General features: G+C 61.4%; 5 protein-coding genes across 5 annotated transcripts; 2 read left to right on the plus strand and 3 right to left on the minus strand.

Annotated features, from left to right (window-relative positions):
* Positions 1–51: 51 nt before the first annotated feature.
* CHLRE_02g102950v5 (uncharacterized protein) lies at positions 52–5331 on the minus strand. The gene is made up of 16 exons (XM_043059750.1): positions 5048–5331; positions 4837–4981; positions 4408–4706; positions 4196–4275; positions 3852–3993; positions 3509–3601; positions 3158–3228; positions 2918–3007; positions 2686–2761; positions 2403–2474; positions 2187–2257; positions 1889–1979; positions 1698–1733; positions 1363–1485; positions 1150–1217; positions 52–949 (listed from the first exon to the last, which is right to left on the minus strand). Exons 1-16 carry the CDS (start codon positions 5153–5155, stop codon positions 754–756), a joined length of 1761 nt encoding a protein of 586 aa, XP_042927384.1. The 5' UTR covers positions 5156–5331; the 3' UTR covers positions 52–753.
* Positions 5332–5395: 64 nt separating this feature from the next.
* Positions 5396–10861, minus strand: CHLRE_02g103000v5 (uncharacterized protein). The gene is made up of 17 exons (XM_001699736.2): positions 10589–10861; positions 10139–10287; positions 9927–10009; positions 9705–9758; positions 9523–9577; positions 9295–9423; positions 9055–9173; positions 8836–8935; positions 8622–8724; positions 8440–8513; positions 8147–8243; positions 7836–7993; positions 7654–7704; positions 7389–7489; positions 7060–7187; positions 6751–6815; positions 5396–6630 (listed from the first exon to the last, which is right to left on the minus strand). The coding sequence occupies exons 1-17, from the start codon at positions 10617–10619 to the stop codon at positions 6520–6522; spliced, it is 1608 nt and encodes a 535-aa protein (XP_001699788.2). The 5' UTR covers positions 10620–10861; the 3' UTR covers positions 5396–6519.
* Positions 10862–10981: 120 nt separating this feature from the next.
* Positions 10982–14233, plus strand: CHLRE_02g103050v5 (uncharacterized protein). The gene is made up of 8 exons (XM_043059751.1): positions 10982–11484; positions 11705–11830; positions 12059–12283; positions 12538–12627; positions 12901–12991; positions 13142–13287; positions 13518–13685; positions 14088–14233. Exons 1-8 carry the CDS (start codon positions 11242–11244, stop codon positions 14154–14156), a joined length of 1158 nt encoding a protein of 385 aa, XP_042927385.1. The 5' UTR covers positions 10982–11241; the 3' UTR covers positions 14157–14233.
* A 1-nt stretch (position 14234) lies between these two features.
* CHLRE_02g103100v5 (uncharacterized protein) lies at positions 14235–17777 on the minus strand. Its single transcript, XM_043059752.1, has 8 exons — positions 17405–17777; positions 17094–17144; positions 16837–16920; positions 16487–16595; positions 16141–16322; positions 15747–15817; positions 15204–15418; positions 14235–15022 (listed from the first exon to the last, which is right to left on the minus strand). Exons 1-8 carry the CDS (start codon positions 17600–17602, stop codon positions 14901–14903), a joined length of 1032 nt encoding a protein of 343 aa, XP_042927386.1. The 5' UTR covers positions 17603–17777; the 3' UTR covers positions 14235–14900.
* Positions 17778–17891: 114 nt separating this feature from the next.
* On the plus strand, positions 17892–21203 carry CHLRE_02g103150v5 (uncharacterized protein). Its single transcript, XM_043059753.1, has 9 exons — positions 17892–18020; positions 18109–18447; positions 18579–18613; positions 18743–18776; positions 18941–19027; positions 19290–19353; positions 19483–19540; positions 19777–19878; positions 20136–21203. The coding sequence occupies exons 1-9, from the start codon at positions 17958–17960 to the stop codon at positions 20287–20289; spliced, it is 936 nt and encodes a 311-aa protein (XP_042927387.1). The 5' UTR covers positions 17892–17957; the 3' UTR covers positions 20290–21203.
* The last annotated feature ends 48 nt before the right edge of the window (positions 21204–21251 follow it).

Genomic DNA, 21251 nt, shown 5'->3' on the forward strand with positions numbered 1-21251 from the left:
CACACGACACAGACGTGCATGTACTGTACGTACACACATTCCTTCCGCCTCAGCCTGTAATCGTTACACAGAGTTTAAGTCTCCATTCCCTTCTCACGTCAGACGCGGCGCTTCTTGGTGGCCGAGATCTTACTTGGTCCATAGGCAGCAGTGCACGCGAGTTCTGTCCGGAGAGCGCCAGCGTGACTTTGCCAAGTATACATTAATCTTAACTCCACTTTAACCACACCATCCGCGGTCCCTCAGCGGCCGCCGATCGGTGGACTGATAAAAAAATTGTCACACGAGGCCAGGGGAACCCCTGGTTCGGACCAGGTCGGGCCTGGTTAACCGTATGGACATTCCTGGCTCCGGATGTTCCTGCCATTCATAACTAGGCCTGCCTGGCTGAAAGCATCCCCCGTCCGGGCGCATCGCCGGCGGTGCCCCGGGGGCGCCCCAACCGAACGCTGTGCTGCTCCAATCAGATTGCTGTGTCCTGCAACATCGACTTCTAACCCACCACGGTTTCCACCTTCCCTATCAGACTACCACAGACCCACCGCGTTCTGCGAGTCGTCGTCATTCAGAGTCCAGTACGCAGGACTGCTTCGCACAGCACCCGCAATCATGGCTGCGCGCACCCCTCGCCGCACCCCTCACACTGCAATCCTCCCCGGCAAGCTCGCCCGCGCACCCTCGCGGCCTCACCTCGCCCGTACATTCCACACCCGCCATGCGGTATGTGTCACATACTGGCGCACCGGCACTACGCTAAGTCTGTGCTCCACCCCCGCCTCTTCCACCACCACCACCACCACCAGCCGCAGCCATTGCCATCTGCAGCTCGTCCGCGGCGCTGGGTTTGCTACCTCCGGCGCCTTTGCCGCCGCTGCTTCCGCTCCCGCCGCGCCCGTCAGTCTGCGACGGCTCAGGTACTGGGAAATCCTTCTCTTGAAGCCGCTCCCACCTGTAGGAGCACAGCGGCGCACGGAAAGGATGAGAAGGGATTTGAGACGCTAATGCGGCCTTGACCTCTCCGAAACGTGCACCGCCCCAAGCAGCCGCAGCACACGAACAATGCATCGACAACGCGTGAACGCACGAAAACAAGCAGGTATCCTGGCTTGGCTTTACCCGCATGGCAGCGGTGGCAACAACTGCACCCACCTGAAGGCGCAGCCCTGCAGCCACGTAGGTGTCACCACCGCCTTGCCGTCGACGCGAGCTTGGTGCACCTGGGGTACTCGGGCACAAGCAACACATGCTGTTGTGGCAACAATTCGGTACACCATATCTTTGCAGCACGGCATCCATGACGAGGTAAGTACTGTAAGTGTGCCGTTCTCAGCGACCCAGCCGGTGGTCCACACGAGCGCGTACCTTTGCTGTGCCGCCACCCGCCGCCACGACGTGTGTGGTGACTGCGGGGTCGTAGGCGGGCAGGCACGTGGCGCCCAGCCCCTCGGCCAACTGCCACAGCGGCTCCTTGCGCGGGTCCTTGTCCTGCACATGAAGCGCAACAATGGTCACAATGTCCATGTATACAAGGCCCCCATGGAATGTGACATCATTGCCCGACAGTGGCAGCTCTGCGGGTCTCCGCCCGCCAAACCCCACGCAAAGGTGAGTACCGCAGCAAGGCAAGTCCCCAACGCGAGTCCCCAACCAGACCGCTTCGACACGACATGCGTGCGCAAGACTCCGGCCCAGCGTACCTGCGCCCAGCACCGGCTGAAGGTGATGTGGACACCCTGCGCACGTCAGTCAGATAGCAGCTGGTGTGAGGCGGACACTGCAGCATGTGGGTCAGCGCCGTTCCAAAACGCCATGGTACCAGTGGTGCCAACTTCGCCGCTGCTGGCCAAAAGGCGTTGCTTGCCAGAGCACCTAAGTTAAAAGCACTCACAGTGAGGATGCGTGCCTTCTGCTCCGCGAGGACGTCGCGCACGTCGCGCTCATCCAGCGGCGGCAGCCTGGAGTCCTCCTGGGAGAAGAACCTGCGAGATGGCGGGAACGCCATGCAACCGCGATTAAGGGTCGGAATTATGGGTACGGGAGTGCGATCGAAGCGCAGAGTGAGAAGCATGCATCGCGCCACAAGGGCTGGCTCTGTTAAGAGGTTCGTCTGGCCTATGGTAAGGTAGCAGCGACATGCGCGCACCGGTTTATGATGGGCCCTTCCCGTCACGCCCGAAACAGCGTACCTGGCGTGCACGGCACGAAGGACGCGCGAGTGCGTAGCCAATGCGCCCTCCGTTGCACTCTCGTCCCGCTCCTGCCATTCAATGCACAGAGTCCTTGCGTTTACTCACGACGAGAATGAAGTCGCCTTCGTACACCCCAGGTGCAGAATGGTCTGCCACAAGCTACGGGCATCAGGCTCATGGCCAACGATACATCTACGCAGTCCACCGCCTGACCTGCTCCAGCAGTGCCGTCCCGTCCGCACGCCATTTGCGGAGGTCGGATGGGAAGAAGTGGTACCGCTCGATCTGCTTGCACACGCACACACAGCGCCACGAGTCGCACCATACCGGTACACGCACGCGCACATGCATTAATACGCGCTTGGGCATCAGTGCCGCACTTCGCGAGGAAATCATACAACAACGTCTGCCAAAACTGTTAACAGGACGGCAGGACCCAGCCCGGTACTGGAAGCCCGACAGGGTGGGCGCACTGGAGCCCCACGGCGCTCATCACCTGCAGCAGGTTGCGGCGGTGGCCCGGCCACACCACCTCGGTATCATCCAGCACCAGCGCCAGCTCGTCGGCGGAGCTGCAAGAAGTCAGGGGCAAGCAGGAGAAGCAGGAGGTGAAGCCCGCCAGCATAAACAACATAGGGGTAGAAACAGCGGCCCACCGCCTCCCCTCCTCCGGTGCCGCACCCTTCAGCCCAAGCCCCAGCCCCGTCGCGCGGCTGCTGGTGACTCACAGCAGCACGTCCAGGTGCTTGGCGGTGGCGGTGGTGGAGTGGTCCTTGGCGATGACGGACGAGAACAGCCGCCCGGTGGGGTCCAGCAGCCTGGCGCAGGGCGGCCGCAGCAGCACGTACGCTCGCGAACGGCATGACTTACATGCATGGATCCGAAGGCAGTCCTGACACGGTGCGGCGTGGTGCTTGCAGTAACACGGATGACGCCGCAAATGAGAGACCACGGCCCCGGGTGCTCACCTGCGGACCTCCGCGGCGTACGTCTTGTCGCCCATGGTGTAGATGTGCATCTCGTATGCGTCCCGCAAGCCCTGCCGGTGGAATGCGGCGGTGCCGAACATGGCGTGCGAACATGGGCAATAAACGTTGGGTGAGCGCGCCGCTGCCTCCTGCCGTGAGCGATTTGCCCCGTGTTCCTCGCTGGACTCCATTGCACATTTCCTTGGCATTGGTTCCTCCTAGCGCATGCATGCCCTTACGACTCCACCACATGTAACGGAAGCACCACACATGTAGCCACGGCTGCACGTATCCGGTCCCCTTCCGCGCATCAACAGCTCTGTACCCGTGCACGTGTGCATGTGCCCTCACCTCCAGGAACTCGAACACGCCCGGCCGCAGCTTGGTCCACAGCTTTTTGTCCGCTAGGCAATGCAGCAGCCGCCGCGGCCCCAGGTTCGCCTCCTGCAGCGTGGTGTGAGTGGTGGTTACGACGAGGTGCGCACTGATTGGCCACACCAGCACCACCACCACAAAGCTGGCCAGTACAGAGTACCACCTTGCGCCTGCAAGGCCCTGACCTACATTGTCGCCGGAAAGGCCCTTACGGTAACCCGCTGCACCATCTCCCCTACTGCCTTTCCTCCCAACCAAGCCGCCACTGCAGCTGCAGCTCAGCTGCAGCAGCTGCGAACGCAGCAGTTGCCGCGCGCACCTGCTCCCGGCGCTGCAGCTCTGCCAGCCTGGGCGCGACGTCCTCGCCCACCTCGTTCATGTGCACGCTGTTGAGCAGCGTGTGGTCCAGATCCAGGATCAGAATCAGCCGCCGCCGCGACAGCAGCCGCGACACGGTGTCCCTGAACCATGATCCGCGGAAGTGCCGAGGCGGAATGCAGTGAGTGCTCAATGCGGGAGGGCGGGGACTGCTAGCCCAAGGAGCCCAAGGTGAGTACACTTGGTACAGCTACCAAAAGCTGCGCCGTTGCATGTCCTGCCTTGAAGCAAAAGCCCTGTCAGCGGGTGTTAGGGGGCCAGCCTGTCAGGGGTTTCTGCACGCACCTTCGTATCCGGTCTGCCTCCTGGCGGCTGACCTCCACCTCTTTGCTGGCGTGCAGGTGCTTGAGCCGCACCATGCCCGCCTGTGGACAGCACGGCACCAGCAGGAAGGCGGCTCAGGCCAAGTCATGGCAGGCCAACCTACAAACGCCCATCCCTTGCATAACCGAGTAATTGAGCATTGGCCTCAGTAGCTGTTACTGCAGAACGCGTACCTGTGCTCTAGTGGTCCCGTCCCCGCCGTGCGCCGCGGAGGCGGACTCGGACAGGTACTGTCCATACTGGTCGCCCGTGCTGCTCTCCAGGGACTCCTTGCTGACGCCGCACACGCCACACAATCCAAAAACCCACACGGGGTGCTGGCAGCCCCCGCCCGAGCCTGATGCTCCCCCTGCGTCGGCCGCCGCTGTGGAAGGCCCGGCTCCAGCGACCCGACTTCTGCGTTTACCCGGCGACTCATCCTCGGCGCCGAACTGGACCATTTTCATGCGCTTCGCCGGCCTGTCCTCAATTCCTACGGGCACACATGACAGGCACAAAACAAGCAAGGTATCAGTCCGGAGAGACGCTCCTGGGGCCGCTTGCCGAGGGGACCGGGCGTGCTGTGCCCGGAAAAGCCCGTGCTGTGGTCCTGCCCGCCGCACCTGCCTCCCGCTTGAGTGTCTCCACTTCCGCAAAACCCTTGTCTGCGATGTCTTCTAGGTCTTCTAGGTCGACGTCTGAGCCGGACGAGGACTTCCCGCCATCGTCTCCGTCAGATCTATCGTCAGCTCCTTTTTGCTCGTTATCCTGAAATGTGCATTGAACGTATCTCCAAATGCGGGCCCTACGGGGGTCGTGAGCTGGAGCACCAACCTTTTGGGCATCGCCACCGCCGTCGTCGTCTACAAGTTCCTCATCAAACTCTCCGTCAAATGCAGCTGCTAGGTCATCGTCAAGACTGCCACCGGGTGAGTCGGCCATGGCTCTGCCTCACGACAATGCAGGGCATCGACAACACTGGGACCTTCAAATTCACCAAAAAAGATACGAGCAGTGTGCGTTCTGGTTGAGGTGATGCAAACATGCAGAACAGGCTGAAGGGACCAGCTGGTTCGTCCGCGGTACTACTCTCGAACCGGGCAATAGAACCTCATAACATATGTCTGTCGTAAGCAATTTGCCCTGCAATGTTGAATATTGAGTGTCCGATGCGGCCCACACGGTTCATGTCCGACCTTTCCCCAGCCATGCCCACTCCAATATCCAACGCCCGATCCCTCGAGCCCTGCTCTCTGTATGATCAGCCATCATGACAACACTGTGACTGCCGACTTTGGGCACATCCCACATTCTCACGTCCAGCAAAAAGGTGTGCCATAGCATTGTGTGCGCGGGTGGGGGGTCCCATGCTGGGGGGGGAGTCCCAAGTGTTTGCCGGTTTGCCCAGCCTCCACGGGCATTTCCCAAGTTCCCAAACCGGCCAAATGCGTAGATCTCTAGTATCTGAGACGGTGGGACCGCATCGAAGCTATTGGGTCTGATGTAATCGGGCCAAACCTATCGCCGGACTTGGCGCTGCATAGCACCTCGGGTCTCCATCTGCACGTACCACTCCGGCACCCCCCCACACACACATTCTCAAACGGGCCTCAAACACAAACGTTCACAAACGTTCTCAAACGTACACAGACGTTCATTTGCAGCCCGCTGTGCTAATTCCCTATTGTATAAAAATAGGCGGCAGGGAGAAATCAGCCAGAGCGAGAAGCGGCCTCGCGAATCCATGCCGTGGCGGGCCGCGCCTGTACGAACCGACCCCGGCTTTGTCCGGGAGATGAGGTAGACGAGTGCGGCCTCAGACTAGAGACGTGGCGGGAACCATATATCTTGTCATTTGCGGCCCCGCTTTTGCCTTGCGAGGGGAAACCACATTTCTTGGCATTTGCAGCCCGTGGTGAATGGGGGTGGTCTAACACAAGCCGTGAATCCTCCTATCTACCTTGTACTAGTGACTCTGAAGCCAGCTCGCCACCATTACCGCCACCACGACAAGCACCAGCCTTGCACCTGATCTTTAACGGCTAGGGCCGTGCGGTCACCCACAGCTTGCCACCGTCACCATGACTACAACCCTTTGTATCATGCCGTGGACCTAGCGGCACGGCGGCCGGCTGCATGACCTTTGCCACTTCTTGGCGCATGCAGGCTAATGTAGCACCCAAGCCGGAGCACTCGCCAACCCCCTTATCAGCGACCGCGCCATTTCATAAGAAGTAGCACGAGTCGGTTGGTCCTTAGTGGCGCAAAACCTTGTTCGCTTTGCACTCCTTCACGACCACCCCCGTTCAGGGCAGCACGTAATTATTGGCGATCTTGCCCTCCTCGGCCGCTTTAATGACCGCCGCCTCCTCCTCGCCACACGCCTCCTGCTTGTTGCACTTGCAACGATGCTTCACCTGCACCACGGTTAACCAGCACAAGGCGGTACTTACGATAGCAGAGACGCAAGCCATGCGATGCACTGATTTGCAGCCACTTCCTGATACACCCCCCCCCCATGCCCTCGTCCCTCGCACCTGCACAACAGGATCCAAGTGGTAGCAGGGCCGGCTGCCCATACCGAAGTTGTCCTTGTTGGTCTCTGCATCAGCCGGCGCACAGCACAGAGGCGGTGCCGCTTAACACGTGCACTTTTACGACAAGGCTTGACATGACATAGCTGCTACTGGTGTCGTGAATGACAAGCTGCCATTCGCACCACCATCGCTTCCGTGTAGTAACTAGCATGCCGGCATCTCGCAGGCCTTCCCTGCCCGGCTTCCCATCACCACTCTGGTACCAATACCGGTACTTGACCCGACCCCCGGCACCGCTGGTCAACTTACGGAAGTACTTGTTGACAGGGTCCTTGGGGTCTAGGATGCCCGACAGGCCCTCAAGCTTCAACAGGTCACCACCGCTCAGGGCGGTGCCCTTGGCCGCCCACACGTTGGTGTTGTGGCCAATCTCGGCTCTGTCGCGAAGGGCAGGCATGGAGTAGGAACGGCATGATGTGTGAACTTCGGACAGGATCCGTACAGGCCCGGCAAGTGCGGTAAAGTAGGTTGGGTACTGGGTGTGAGGTGGGTGCGTGTTAGGACCACAGACACACACACAAGGCTGACACTACGGTTATTTAATTGTGGGCAGACCAGCGTCATTTGCCGCTGCTCACCTGAGGCTACGCGGGTTGAGGCCCTCCGGCACACCACCGCACAGCACCCACATCGGGTACTTAGTCAACTCGAGCGGCGAGGGGCAGGCCATCTTGCCCTCCTGTTGACACAAAAGTCAATGGCGCGGGGCACGCACGTGTTTGATATTATCATTCGCATGGCCGCATACTCAAGCCCTAACGCCAACCAGTTGTGCCCCGCAGCCGCCGCGAAAATCAGCAGGCATAGCAGTGCCATCTTATGTGAGATGGCCGCGCTGCTCACCCTCCAGAGCTTGATGTCGTTGACGTCATACTTGAGGTTGTCCAAGGCCACCTGGCACACAAGCGGTTGCATGCGCCAGAGCAGGTTCAAGCCGTGCAAGCGCGGGTGGGACAACGGTCTTGAAGAATGTAATCCCTACGTTCAAGTAGCCTGTGAGGCCGGCCAAGCACGAAACAACTCACCTCGCGCAGGGCCGGCAACGGTGCGTCCCAGCCGCCAGAGTGGTGCTTGCCGGCATCGCCAATGTGGCCGATGCGGTAGCCGTACTTTTGGATCAGGTCCACCAGCATGGCGGGCGTGGCGGCCATGTCGTCCCAGCGGAAGTGGCGCTCGGGAACACCTACGGCGGTGGCAGGGTTGCACACGTTTTGGGGTTCCTCTTTCAGGTGAGGTGCACGCGTTTCTGACAGGCGACTGGTGCTTGCGAGGACACTTGCACGAGGCCGGACAGAAGCCACAGAGCCCCTGCGCATGGCGCCCAGCAGCAGCTCACCCGGCGAGTACTCCATGACGATGTTCTCCACGTAAAAATTCTTGAGCAGCTGCTCGGCACCCTTCACAACCGCCCACTCCCAGCCCTCCACATCGATCTGCAGCGTGTGGCATAGACACGGCAGTCCGCAGATACATTTGATAATTGATGCTGCATGTCACCCATTCCGCTCCCGGTACTGCTCGCACCGGCACCCGTTTGAAGCCGCCAACCCGCCCACCCACCCCACTCCGCTAGTTTAGCTTGGTTTGGTTTAGTTTGGGCTGGTATTTACAACCCCACCTCGCCCGCACCTTTAGCAGCAGTGCGTCCTGCTTGACCTCATCCTCCAGGCGCACCGAGGGCACCTCGATCTCGTCCTTGGAGCCTGGCAGTGGGCGCAGCGTAACGGGGAGAGCTCGGGTGTCAGCAGCTAGTGGTGCAGCAAGCTGCGGCGCCACATGGCCCAAGACACGCTGGCCCATGCCCTTCTTACTTGCAATGGCGCGGTCAATGTTGAGGCCGTCAATACCAGCCGTGCCCCAGATGCCGCGAGCGGGCACCACCATCTTCATACTCTTCCCCGTCTCGTGGCTCACCTGCGTCCCGTCGTGCACAATCACAAAACATGACATAAGACGGTACTCCCCCGCACGCGCGGCCCTTGTTCACTTCAACACAACACGCGAGAGCCCTTCCGCCCCACGTACCACGACGGCGCGCACGTCAATGAGCGAGGTGAGGTCATTAAGGTGGACACTGTACTCGAAGAACGCGCGGAACATGGGGACCGGCTCGTATGCGATGACCCTGGGGCACGGGGGCACAGACGGCGTTGTCGTCGTAAGACACGGCTGTCCAAACATTTGTACTTGCCACAGCCAGCGAGCCATAAGCATGTGCTTTGCCTAAGCCAATATTGAACGCACTTGCATCCGAGGCGCGCCGCCAGGATGGCAAACCAGCCAAAGTTAGCGCCCACGTCAACAAACAGCGCCGGGCTGCCGTCCGCCTTCTTGCAGCGCCCGCTCAGGATCTTGTAGGAAATCTGCGAGGCGGGCGCAAGGTCCACGTCAGTCCTCAGCTTTGTAAAATGACGCTGACACAGCTGTTTGCATAAGTGCCGAGCGGTGAGCCTGATCCCGCCTCGGCCCCGAGTCTTGACGCACCGCCGTGATGCCCGCCTCAACGCCGCCGGAGACGTCCATGTGGTAGGAGACGTCGTAGTCGGCCTTGGGGTCCGTGTAGGCAAACGTGAAGTTGATGGCAGAGGGCACTGCCGCGGCCTTAACACGGATCTGTTTGGATAGTGGCAGAGAGGCGTGGCGCGGCGCCAGTCAGGTGTCTGCGCAGCGAAGCAGCCACGGAATGGAGGATGAAGCAGGCCCCCGGCTCACCTGTACATCCTTGCTCTGGAGGAAGCGCACTGGGCCCGCAACGGCCGGGTCCTCCCTGCAGCGCGGTTTCATGATGTTGTTTTTGACTTGCGGCATGGATGCTTCATAGGCTGGCATTACATACGAGATGGTGCGGCTTCCGAAGAAACCCATGAGAAATCTGGCGACGCCTTGGCACTCACCACGGCACCTTGCTGGCAGTGGTCTTCCACGGCCCGCAGTCATCGCAGTCCGTCCTGTCAAGAGGCCATAGCAGGACAGGTTGGCATGTTTAGACTAAGTCAGCAGTAACCTGCTGCAGAGGCGCCGTCGCCATCCCACGCCAGTGCCACCGTGACCCTACGCCTGGCTGTATTCACGGCAGTGCACGGTCGAGCACGTTGCCGTTCCTCGCTCCAGCTCACCCCAGGTCACAGTACGCCATTAGGTACGGCGCGATGACGTGTACCTTGCCCGCACGGCCCTCCTCGCACACTCCGTTCTTGGCCTGCAGAGCATCAGTGACGAAGACTAATCAAGCAGGCCGCTGAACCTGTTGCTTTCACCTCAATATCTTGCCCCTGGTGCAGCACTCGTTTCGACCATCGCACAAACAAGGCCCAGATGGGGCACGAACCTTGCTGCAGGTGTTTGTGCAAATCTCCCGCACTGGCAGGCCCGGCATCAGCAGTTGCGGCTGCGGCTGTGATGCCTGGGCCGCTGCCGCATCTGACACTTGCTGTAGCGAACGGAGCGCACAGGCATGCCCAGCAAGGAGGCCCAGACCTGCATACGCATGCCGGTGAACCATCGAGGGGGGCTCAATGTTGAATGGCAGCCGTGGACTGAGGCAGGGGTCATATTACTGCACACGACACGTGCGGTGCACGCAGGGTCGGAGGGAAGGGGAGGCACGGCGTCCGAGGTCGACAAAAGAAGGGCTGGTCAACCCGCTCGTGAGCCCCGTCCATCCTTCCAGCAGCAAACCGACATCTTGCCAGCTCCTTAAGCGCCGGTAAAGCCCGGATACACTTTCGCACCCGGCCCAGGCTGTCGATCGAAACAGACGCCTATTTCGCACACTTACCAAGCAGCAGCAGTGCTGACCGACTTTTCATAGCATGTTTTTGATGACTACACATCCTGGTTGACCAGCAACGAGCTGGGGTGCCGCTGTAGTGTGGCTAACTCTGAACTGTAAAGCTGTATGAACCGATGCAATAAATTTCAGTATGCTCCACCACGAAAGAATTTGCAGGTAATGTCTGCCAGCGCGACTCAAGCAAGCCCGCGACGACGAGTCCCAGCTTTTCTCCCAGGAAGCGCGTCAGTTAGTGCCAAGAATGTGAAACTGGTTATATCGATGGCCTATACATGTGCACAGCGTGCTCTCGGATAATATTAAGGTGGAATTGGTTGCGGCACCCGATGAGAAAACATACCTCTTTTCTCCTGCTGGCTAGCACGTATTGACATTGTTATTGAGCATCCAGATAACCGATATTACCAATCTAGCAAAGCCGCCCTGAGTAACTGCCACGGAGACCTATTATTAACTCTGAGTCGGTCTTTCGTTGACACAAAAGCGTATTGCTTACGAGCATCGCACAAATAAAGTTAATCACAATTTGTGGCGGACAACGGAGCTTGGCACCCTGCAAATCGACCTCGCCCACGTTGAGTTCAAGCTAGCACTAAGTTGAGCGGGCCGCAGCAGGGGCTGCTGTTTGGGTCTCGAGCATGGGCAAGACCAAGGGCAAGGGCCACCCAAAGGCCAAGGGCGGCGGCCCTCGCGCGCCCGCCGCCCGGGTAACGCCTCAGCAGCTTTACGAGCAGGCTCAACTTGCGCTTCAATATGATGATTTCGATTCGGCGCGGACGGCGTTGCGGAAGGCAGTGAAGTTGGACCCAAAGAACATCGAGTGCGTGGATGCCCTGGGTGCGCTGCTCGCGGAGGTCGGGCCAGAAGAGGAGGCTGTGGAGGTGCGTTGTGTCAAGCTAGACGGCAAGGGTGCGGGGTGTGTGACGTCGCTGCTGCTGCACGCCCTTCTGTGGGCAGCGCCGGGCGTCCCAGCCAGCCAGGGTTCGTGGCATGCCCGGGCACGGCCAGACGTGGCGACCCTGAAACAGCGCTCTGCTCCCGAGCCTCGCCGCCTCGTCACGCTGCCGCGTGTTCCTTGGCCCCTCAATTGGCCTTCGGCAGGTTCTGAAGCAGGCGGTGGCGCTCAGCCCGGACGTGGGGTACGAGAAGTACCTGTACCTGGGCCAGCTGCTGGAGGCGCCCGAGGACGCGCTGGCGGCCACACGCAAAGGCGTGCAGGTGCTGCAGGTGAGGCGCCCGTCAGGGGTGGCCGGGTGGCCAATCCGAGCTTGGGGATGAAGAGAGTTGTGTTAGCTGGCAGCGAGGTAGGTGGACCGGCGGCAGGTAGTGGGTGCCGGGCTCTGGGTACGATAGCGGCAGGGTGCGCACGCAGCATGGCGGGGAGGGTTCACGCCAACAAAGCTGGCGGAGTCGACAGCAGTGGCTGACAAGCAATCACTGGGCTGGTCATCGCAGGCACAACACGCTGCCGCGCAAGCCGCGTCTTCAGAGGAGGCGCCGGCACTGTCGCGCGCGCTCTCAGGCGCGATGTGCAGCTTGAGCGAGATGCTCATAGCGGGGGCGCAGGAGCGCGCGGTGTCGGCGGCGGCGGAGCGGGGCTGCGACGCGGCGGCCATCGAGGCTGCCAGCAAGGAGGCGGTGGCGAGCGTGGCTGAGGAGGCGGAGCACCTGCTGTCGCTGGTGGGTGGTGGCGGGGGAGGGGGCGGGTGGGAATGCCCGAGATGGATAGATGGCAACGTGATATGCCCTCAGTGCTAGAGCCGTCGCGGCATCATCCTCCATGCAGACCCGTCTGGAATGGGTCGAATCAAAGTTACAGCCCGCACAAAGGCGGCTGGTGTCGTTCCAAGGCAGGCTGCAGGCATAAGGTTCCTGGGTTGCGCAACGACAGCAGCACAGCCGCAAGTTAACACCCAGCCTCGAACCGCACGCAGGCGAGCACAGCGGACCCGGACTCGCCCGAGCCGGGGCAGGCACTGGCGGCTCTGCGGTACCAGCAGGGGAGAGCGGCTGACGCATTGGAGGTGGGTGCGCTGGCTGCGGGGCGCGTGCGGCCGTGGGATGGCATGGGCTTAGCGGCGGACACCTGCCTGCAGCCTTGGCGCGGCAGACAGTGCATATGGCAAGGATGTTAGGAGACCGGCTCCAGGGCATGGGCTACAGGTGATAGTGCCAGTGGGCGGCGCTCGACTAGGGGTTGTGACAAGGTTCACAGGGAGCAGACGTAGGCGCCAGCTGCGCGGGCTAAGGATCTGAGGTACTGAAGTCAGGGATACCTCTTACTCCATGTTCCACAGGCTCTGCGGCGATCCATGTCGTTGTGGTACACTCCCACCAGCAAGGACGAGGAGGGCGAGGAGGGCGAGGGGGGCATGGCCGCGGCGAAAGGTGTGCGAGGTGGTGGCAGGCCGACGTGTTGCGTCACCCGTATTGCGTTGCATGCTGTTTCCCGCTGCTCGACCAAATGCCTGCTTTGCCTCATTACGAGGATCGTGTATCCGGGCTGCCCTGAACGGGGGCGTCCTGTGGTTTGCGCAGGCGGGGAAGACGAGGCGATGGAGGATGCGGACGAGGACAGCGAGGACGACAGCGACGAGGAGGACGACGGCCCCAGCTACGAGTTCCGCATTGAGTCCGCCAAGCTGCTGCTGGAACTGGAGGACACCACCGCCACCGCCATCGATGTGGGTCGGGGACGCCGCGCTGGATGCGCGCGCGGGTTGACAGGGTCGTGACTGAGCGGCATGGTTGGTGGGCGGGACCAAAGCCACACGAGCCGTTCTTGAGGCGGTGCCTGGCCTTGTCGTGTAGTTTAGGGCATGAAACCCTGACACACGAACGGATGAGCAGTTATGCACCTTAGCCCGACTTGCCCAGAGCCCTCTCGCCCAATGCCCCGCTCATGCAAACAAAGGTGCTGGAGGGCCTGATTGAGGAGGACGACCGGGTGCCGGACGCCTGGCACCTGCTGGCTCTGGCCTACTACAGCGGGCACCAGTACGTGGAGGCGGCGGAGGTGCTGGCCAAGGGGCAGGCGCTGCTGGCCAAGCTGGGCGCGGGGCCGGAGGACGAGATCACGCAGGTGAGGGGACGGGGCGGGTGGCGGTGGGTGGGGCAGCGATGGAGGAGATGGACGAGGTGCGGAGCGGCAGGACGGCGCGGGTTGGCTATGTTGACGGGGTCGGGTTGCATGGTTTTATGGGGAAAGGGGAGACCCGGTAAGACGGGTATGGTGGGCGAGAGGACAGGTGGAATGAGCAGATAGAGAGCGAGTGGGTGCAGACAGAACAGCTGGTTGAGGTAGTGCCTGCGAAGAGGCAGTGGTTGGGAGCCCGCAAGGCAGCACGGCGGCGCCAATCGGGCATACAACGGGCATATGTTGGACGAGGGTGTGGGATGTCGCGTTTACCGTGAGCGTTCTGGTTGTCCTGTGCCACACAATCGTCCTCACATGTACGGCCTCCCTCTGTTGTACCACCCGCAGGAGTTTGCGGAGTTGGATTCGGTCATCAAGGAGGCTATGACTGTCACGACCGCAGGCGCTGCACAATAGATGGGATGCAGAGGGTTCGAGAGGAGTGCGCTGTCTTGACACAGCAGAAATGTGCCATTCTTTCTATATTACGGTGTGCAGTTCTGCATATTACAGAGGGGCGGTCTTCAAGCCTTGACAGCTGCTGTGTGAGGGGCTAATGCATGGCGCGGTTGCACCGTGTGCGAGAACGCATGCGTGGCCGGATGCTGCTGTTACATTGCTGTTGGGTTATACACACCGGTACAAAATATATACCGGACCGGTCCAAAATGCCGTATGGATGTGAGGCCTGCGCCTGGCCAGTGGCGACCCAGCCTGCCGGTCATGGCTGATTGGCTGCCGTATACATGAGACGCCGACGGGACTGTACATGTAAGGCCATCAAGTCCCGCGCCGGGAGAGAAACAGCAGGAAATGCCGCTACTTGCACCTACCAAGCGTACAGCAACGTCTTTCAATCAGGACAAATGCGACTCCTCACCAACTCAGTCAGCAGCATGCAGCACAGCAGCAGTGAGAAGCTGCGTAGGTCATACAGGCTTGCCGGCAACAAGCATTGCTGGCCAAATTGCTGGAGGCCATCTACTCAATACAGCGGCCAGGCGGCTTCCGCAACATGCATGCTTCAACAACTCATGAGAGCATGTCAATTTGTTACCGCACAATTTAGGACCACGCACTGTCATTCCGCACAATTTAGGACCACGCACTGTCATTCCGTTAAGCTAACGCGAGCACAGGCGCCACTGCGGCTCTGCTGCCTCACTTGATGAGCTTGCTCACGTCGTAGCCGTTGCGCCCCTCCTTTATGGCGCGGGCACGCTTGGGTCCCACCTTCTTGAGCAGCCGCCAGCCCAGCGCCGGCAGTAGCTGCCAGATATAGCCTGCAAAGTGGAAGGCAATTGCCAGGGTGAAGGGACGGCCACAAGCGCGGACGTGAGCTGCCAACCACGAATTGGCGGTGGCGCAACGCCACCGTACTTCAGCAGGAAGCTGACAGGTCAGCAGCTTCGCAGAGCCCGCGTTACGTGAAGCTCATTGTCAGCACCCGGAGCGCCGGCTCACCGACGGCCAGCACGGGATGCTTGGCGATCCACGCCTCGTCCACGCCGTGTGCGGCGGCACTGGCGATCAGCTGCGCGGCGCGCGCCGGGTCCAGGCGGTTGGAGGCGCCGGTGTTGTTCTGCACGATGCGGCCGTTGGCGCCATACACCACACGCGGCGTCTCCTCCGACCCGGTCGCCACGGGGCCGGGGCAGCACATGGTCACGCCCACGCCGCTGCGGGCCGGGGCGAGCAGAGGGGCGCGGGGAATTTTGTACAGGTTATAGCACTGGGGGCGAATAGGGGGTTGCGGATATCAGCCCAAACTAAAACGAACCCTATGCAAAAGAGCGAGGAGGAGAGCGTGGCCTATGCTTTGACAACCGGGGGTGGGTGGGTGGAGAGCACGGGTTTAGTGAGCAGCGTGGAGGACGGGGAGGGCAGGACAGGAGCGCCATGTGCCAAGGTTAACCCAGTGCTGTGCGGCTGTGCAGCACAACACAGGGCCGGACGCGTTCGGAGACGCGTGGCGCCACATCGCTGGCGGTGACTGACGCCACTCACGTGTCGGACACCTCGGTGGCCAGGGTGGAGAAGTAGCCGTACAGCGCCATCTTGGCGGCGGCGTACACGGCCTGAGGCGGGGGCGGCACAGGGATGGGCGATTTACCGGTATGTGCCCGAGCCCAACGAGCTGGGACGGCAAGTCGGAGCGGTAGCATCGAGGTGCGGCTCCGAGGCGAGTCGTGACCGGTCCCCAGCCTTCCCGGCAGCCAAGCTGCAATGCTAGGAATGCCCAACATTTTCTTCGTTCCCCGTCTCACCCATTCACCCCTGTAAGAATCAGCAAGCCCCGCTTGCACTCCCCGCCCCTCTTGGCTGCTTTCCCCACGCCTCGGATCCGGGTGCAGCTAATCTGGGATCGCAAAACATGCTCCCGCGTGCCCGCCCCACCCACCTGGCCGGGGCTGGGCAGCTTGCTGCTCATGGAGCCCACCACCACGATGCGGCCGTGGTCGCGACGCAGCATGTGCGGCAGCACGGCGCGTGTCAGCTTGATGGGCCCCACCGCGTTCAGCGCCATCAGCTCGTCCGTCACCTGCGCGCTGGTCTCGCTCGCCAGCGCGTGCTGGCTGGCGCCTGGGGAGCGCATGACATTAGGAGGAGGAGGCATGGCGGCCGGGCACGAAGGTGACATGCAGTTGCGGAGCGGCTCTACGCGGCTGTAAAGCAAGGCCCTGTCACTGTCAGTGCCCCACCGGAGCGCCCCACCCGCTGGACTCCGCGGCGCCTGCACCACCCACCCGCGTTATGAATGAGGTAGTCAATGCCCTTGCCGCCGAACGCCGCGTCCGCTGCCGCCGCCGCCTTCTCCAGCTCCGAGTAGTCAGCCAGCAGGTCAAAGGGCAAGATCTGCACCGAGCCACATGGCGCGTATGGTCGCATCGCCAGGTGGTTAAATGCGGGGCACCACACCAAAGCCGCCAGACGCCGGCATCATACAGATGTCAGTGGCGTGATCATGTCGCATGTCCCAATGCCCCGATGCCACCTTGCCGTGCCCGTGCCGTCGGCACTGCACATGGTGCCGCTGAATCCCCTGTTGTAGCCCTGCTGGCTGCTGCCGCGCCCAACTCCCGGCCGGCCGTCTTACCGTCACCCGGTCGTTCGCTGCCGCGCCCAGCCCCAGCGAGTCCTTGACCCGCTGCAGCTTGGCCGCATCGCGCGAGCTCAGGATCTGCGGCAGGCGCCGTGCAGCCACTGTTAGCTTGGCAAAGCGGGTCCATGAGGCACGACTAGGGGGCCAGCATCAAGAAGCCAGCCCAACTCAGCCATTAGCGACTTAGCAAGCCTTCCAACCCCTGCGACACAATGGCTGTAGAGCCAGACGTGTATTCTTCCACTGCGCACCAGCTTCGCGCCAAAGCCCGCAAAGTACTTGGCAAGCACTGCGCCCAGGCCCTGTGCGGGTGACGGGGTAGGGTGGAGTGGGGTGCGTGTACATTTGTGAACAACGTGATGTGGGTGAGTGGACTTGATAGCCATTCCATACCAGCGGCACGCTCGTAACCCCAGTGCGCCTTCAGGCCACAAGTTCAAGGGCACGGCACAGCGACAGTTTTTGCATTAGACCTTGGCCTGTGGGAGACACGCTCGGTCTGCCGGAGGCCTTCCTCAACTCCTGCCAGCAGCGCCGAACCCCCCGGTCACCACCGGCCCACCTGCGAAGCGCCCGTAATCCAGATAACCTTCCCCTCGAAGGCGTTAGCACGGTGTTTGCCAAGGCCGAGGAGATGCAGGTCCGCGTCCGCTAGCGCGAGGCGAACAAGCTTGTAGGCCAGGTACCCCAGTGCGGCGCCCAGCACCGCGAACGACGCCGTGCCCAGCCACGCTGGGACCGCCGGCAAGCTAGCTGCCATGTTGCAAGTAGCTTTTACTGTGCCGCGAGAGGTGCGGGTAGGGCGGTGGGAACGAAACCCACTCCTAGTCCGAGTCCCACGAACGCAATAATCGCTTGGGGACCGCGAAAGACTGGATCTGCGGTGTGCTCTAAAGTCGCGTAAGATGCATGCAGAAGGTGATGCTGCGAGATACATGTTATAGCAATGTAGGATGGGTGTGTTCGCGCTTCAGTTCACTTGCATGTTGCGCCGATGTCGCGGCACGAGTTCCATTCGCAGTTCTTTTCATAATGCAAGGCTTAATACTGTAGCTAGGTTATTGGCCTTGGAAACTATCAGGCAATCTATTCGTCATAAAAGCAGAACTCGGGAAATGGCGCCACCGGAGGAACACCCTCTGCACGCTCTTCTAGCGTGGGCGCATCAGCAACAACATGTGAGCACGCGGGAGGGGGCAGATGGCGCTGGCACAGGGAGGCGACGGCTCGTGGCCCTTCACATCCGTCTCTTACCGTGACCTGCAGGGGCTGATTGCGCCGATGCTGGAGGCATGCAAAGCACTGGAGCTGGGGCTAAGCGGAAGGCTGGTGGGAGGTGGAGCAGCTGCTGACGCGGCAACGGATGGCGCGGGGCGCCACCTCGGACTGCCTGCGCACCAGACAGCGCCGCGCGCTGTCTGGTGCGCGGTGCCGTTCGCCAGCATCAACAGCTGCTCCGTTGGCGGCGGCGGCAGCAGCAGTGGCGCAGCCTCCACGTCGAAAGCTGCAGTGGGAATCCTGGGCTCAGGTCTGGCAGCGCCGGGACAAGGGCAGCAAGCGGAGCTGACGCCCGCGCTGCGCGCATTGAGCGGCACATGGTTCAAGGTTGGTGCGTACGCCCCCAGCGCGAGAGACCAGAGCTTGATCTTCACCTAACGCAGTGTGGAGCTGAGTGGTTAGCCCATGTCTTCTGCATCCGTGCCGTTACCAGTTGGCCTCCCCTCCCGCGTCAACAGGATAAGCGCCGATCCGAGAGTATGGAGGCAGCGATGTAAGGGTTGGTCATTAGCGCACTTGCTACCGTGCATTGTGCATGGGCCGTGGTTGCCGCAGCGACCGCAGGCTGAGCCGTCAACTCATACATTTACTGACCTGGCTGTGTCAACTATGTGCAACACAGGAACATGATGCACTTGAACGGCATCGTACGGCAGGTGGGTGTGCCCATGCCGCAGTCCGCACAGGACGGAACTCGGGCTGCTTCATGCGTGTGGCATGTCGCTCAGCGTTCCAGCGAATTCCAGATCTCGAACTTGTTGGCACGGCATGACACGCTGGTATCGCGCCGTCATGCTGCGTTACATCCCGCGCCCGGCAGGCGGTCAAGCTGGTGCGGGGCGTGCGCATCGACCTTACACCCGAGCAGTTCACCTTCACGGTGTTCAGCTACATCGGCTGGTTCAAGGTGAGTTGTATGGAACCTGGGCGACTTGGGAGGGGTTCTGCTGGGATAGTTAATGATGCGCTCACTTGGAGGAGGTGGAGGAGATTGATGTGTGATGTTGGGCAGGGCAGTGCGGCAAGTGACCGGCTGAGACAGGCATAGGCAGCGGGTTGGGGGCAGCGGGTGCGTGCCTTGGCGATGGGTCTTGAAGGTGTGGGGGTTAGGCGAGAGGCTGAGACTCTTTCACTTTCAGTGGACAAGCGCTCGGTCCCTTGGAATGCAGGTGAAAGAAGTGTACCCCATGAGCGGCGAGGTGCGGCAGTTCAAGCGGAGAGACCTGCGGCGAGGTACGACCACGTGCGCGGGGGCCGGCGTGCCAATGTGCGAGGGCCAGAGCCCGGCGTTGTCCATTGTTGGTGGTGGTTTGCTGGGACCACGCCTCTTGGGCGCTGACCGTGGTCCTGTCCGCGGCGCAGGCAAGGCGCAGGGCTGGGTGGAGAAGCACGGCGACCACCTGCACGTGCAGCTCAAGTGGTGAGTCAGGAGGGGCGGGGACCTGGGAACATGCGCGCAGTGCATGGTTTGCGCGGTCGCGGCGCGCGGGTCCTGCTTGGTACCACGTCCCAAGCACACATGCCTGGCCAACCGGTGTCTTATCGTGTGGGTGGGTGGGGAAGCGGGCAAGCGCTCCAGCTGCTGTTGCAGAGCGCCCAGTTACCGGTAACGTATCAGTCGCGGCCGGCCGCGTCTACAATCGCACTCGTTTACAGGGACGCGCCGTTCGGCGGGCAGGGCACGGACCACTTCCGGCTGATGGGCGAGGACGAGCTGCAGATCGAGAGCGTGCTGAACGTGGCGGGGCAGACAGCCAGGTGCGTGCGGCGGCGGGCTGTGGGCGGGCCGTGGGTGGCTGTGTGAAGGTGTGGCAAGGCTAGGCGATCCCCACAAGGCGGCTGGTCCACCCATTAGGGCGTTCAGCCTATGCAGTCGGGCGTGCGCGCGGGAGCTGATGAGGGGTCAGGCTATGATGGTTGGATCCGGAAGGAGCTGCTTTGTGCCACCCAGTCACACCGTGCCAAGTTAAGCCCCCCGTTTACAATTCCTCGTGCTGTCGTGCACCACCTCGCAGCTACCTGACGATCTACAACCGCAAGCACGACCGCCAGCACCGCCACCACGACGGCCGCAGCGAGGACGGCCACGAGGACGGTGGTCACCACCACGGCGACCAACAGCGCCAGCACCCCCGCGACGTGGACAGTCAACCCCGGCAGAAGCGGTGAAGCAGCGCCAGACGCCGGCCGCCTCGTGCCTGGCTGGGCGGCCGTGTGGACTGGCACGCACGTGCGTGGCTGCGCCGCACACGTTCACGCGTCATGAGATCTTCAATGTGCGAATAGGCGGATGGGCAGTCACCGCCACACCAACCGGCGCCAACCGAGCTAATTACGGCCCGCACTACCCGGCGCCGATAGCAAACATAGCCACATCGGATTGATTGTAATAGGTGGCTAAGGCCTCCTGGTGCTTTCATCTATTTTTCGGGCTGGGCCCCTGGTGCGCAGCGTAATCGGAGGGTAGGTGAATAGGTATTTCCGAACACAACTGAAAGAGAGGAATGGAGGGGATATACGGCACTGTTTGACGAAAGACACCAGTGCAGTTTCATGTACATGCATGCAAGTGCTGGCGTGGGACAGCTAGCCCCTCACCAGTCCGGTGGCCTCAACCACTGCAGGGTGGGTTGCGTGAGTATCATCGTGTGTTGGTGCTTTCATCAGTCCAACAGAGGTGTTCATGGGTAGGCTGTGGCGACCGTGTCTTGGACCCAGATCGGAGGAAGACTTGGGGGGTGTGGCGATTGCCATGCGCAGCGATAAGGAGAAGCGGTGGGGCGAAACTGCGTACGAGCAGCATGACTCATGCAAGCCGCAAGCGGCTTCGAGTTGCGTCGGGTTCGGGGTGAGTGCAGGCCATTCGCTTAGGGTGTGCGGCCAGGTGCTTGTCGCTTTGTTGGGGCCACTCACTGGCCGCAGCAGGCATGTCAATCGCCATGTGGGCCATGTGGGTGCTGTGTTGGGCTGTCGGGCACAATTTGTAGTAGATAGTTGCGTAGCAATGCAGAGCAATGCGAGTCACGCGGTGCAAGACCAGGGGTGCGCGAGACCTGAAATGCCTGTGGTCGGAGCCAAAGGTCCCCCCTCCAGTTCCCCTGCAACGTACCGGTATTACACTAATTACAGCT

Source organism: Chlamydomonas reinhardtii, chromosome 2 (genome assembly GCF_000002595.2).
Source record: "Chlamydomonas reinhardtii strain CC-503 cw92 mt+ chromosome 2, whole genome shotgun sequence".
NCBI classification, from domain to species: Eukaryota; Viridiplantae; Chlorophyta; class Chlorophyceae; order Chlamydomonadales; family Chlamydomonadaceae; genus Chlamydomonas; species Chlamydomonas reinhardtii.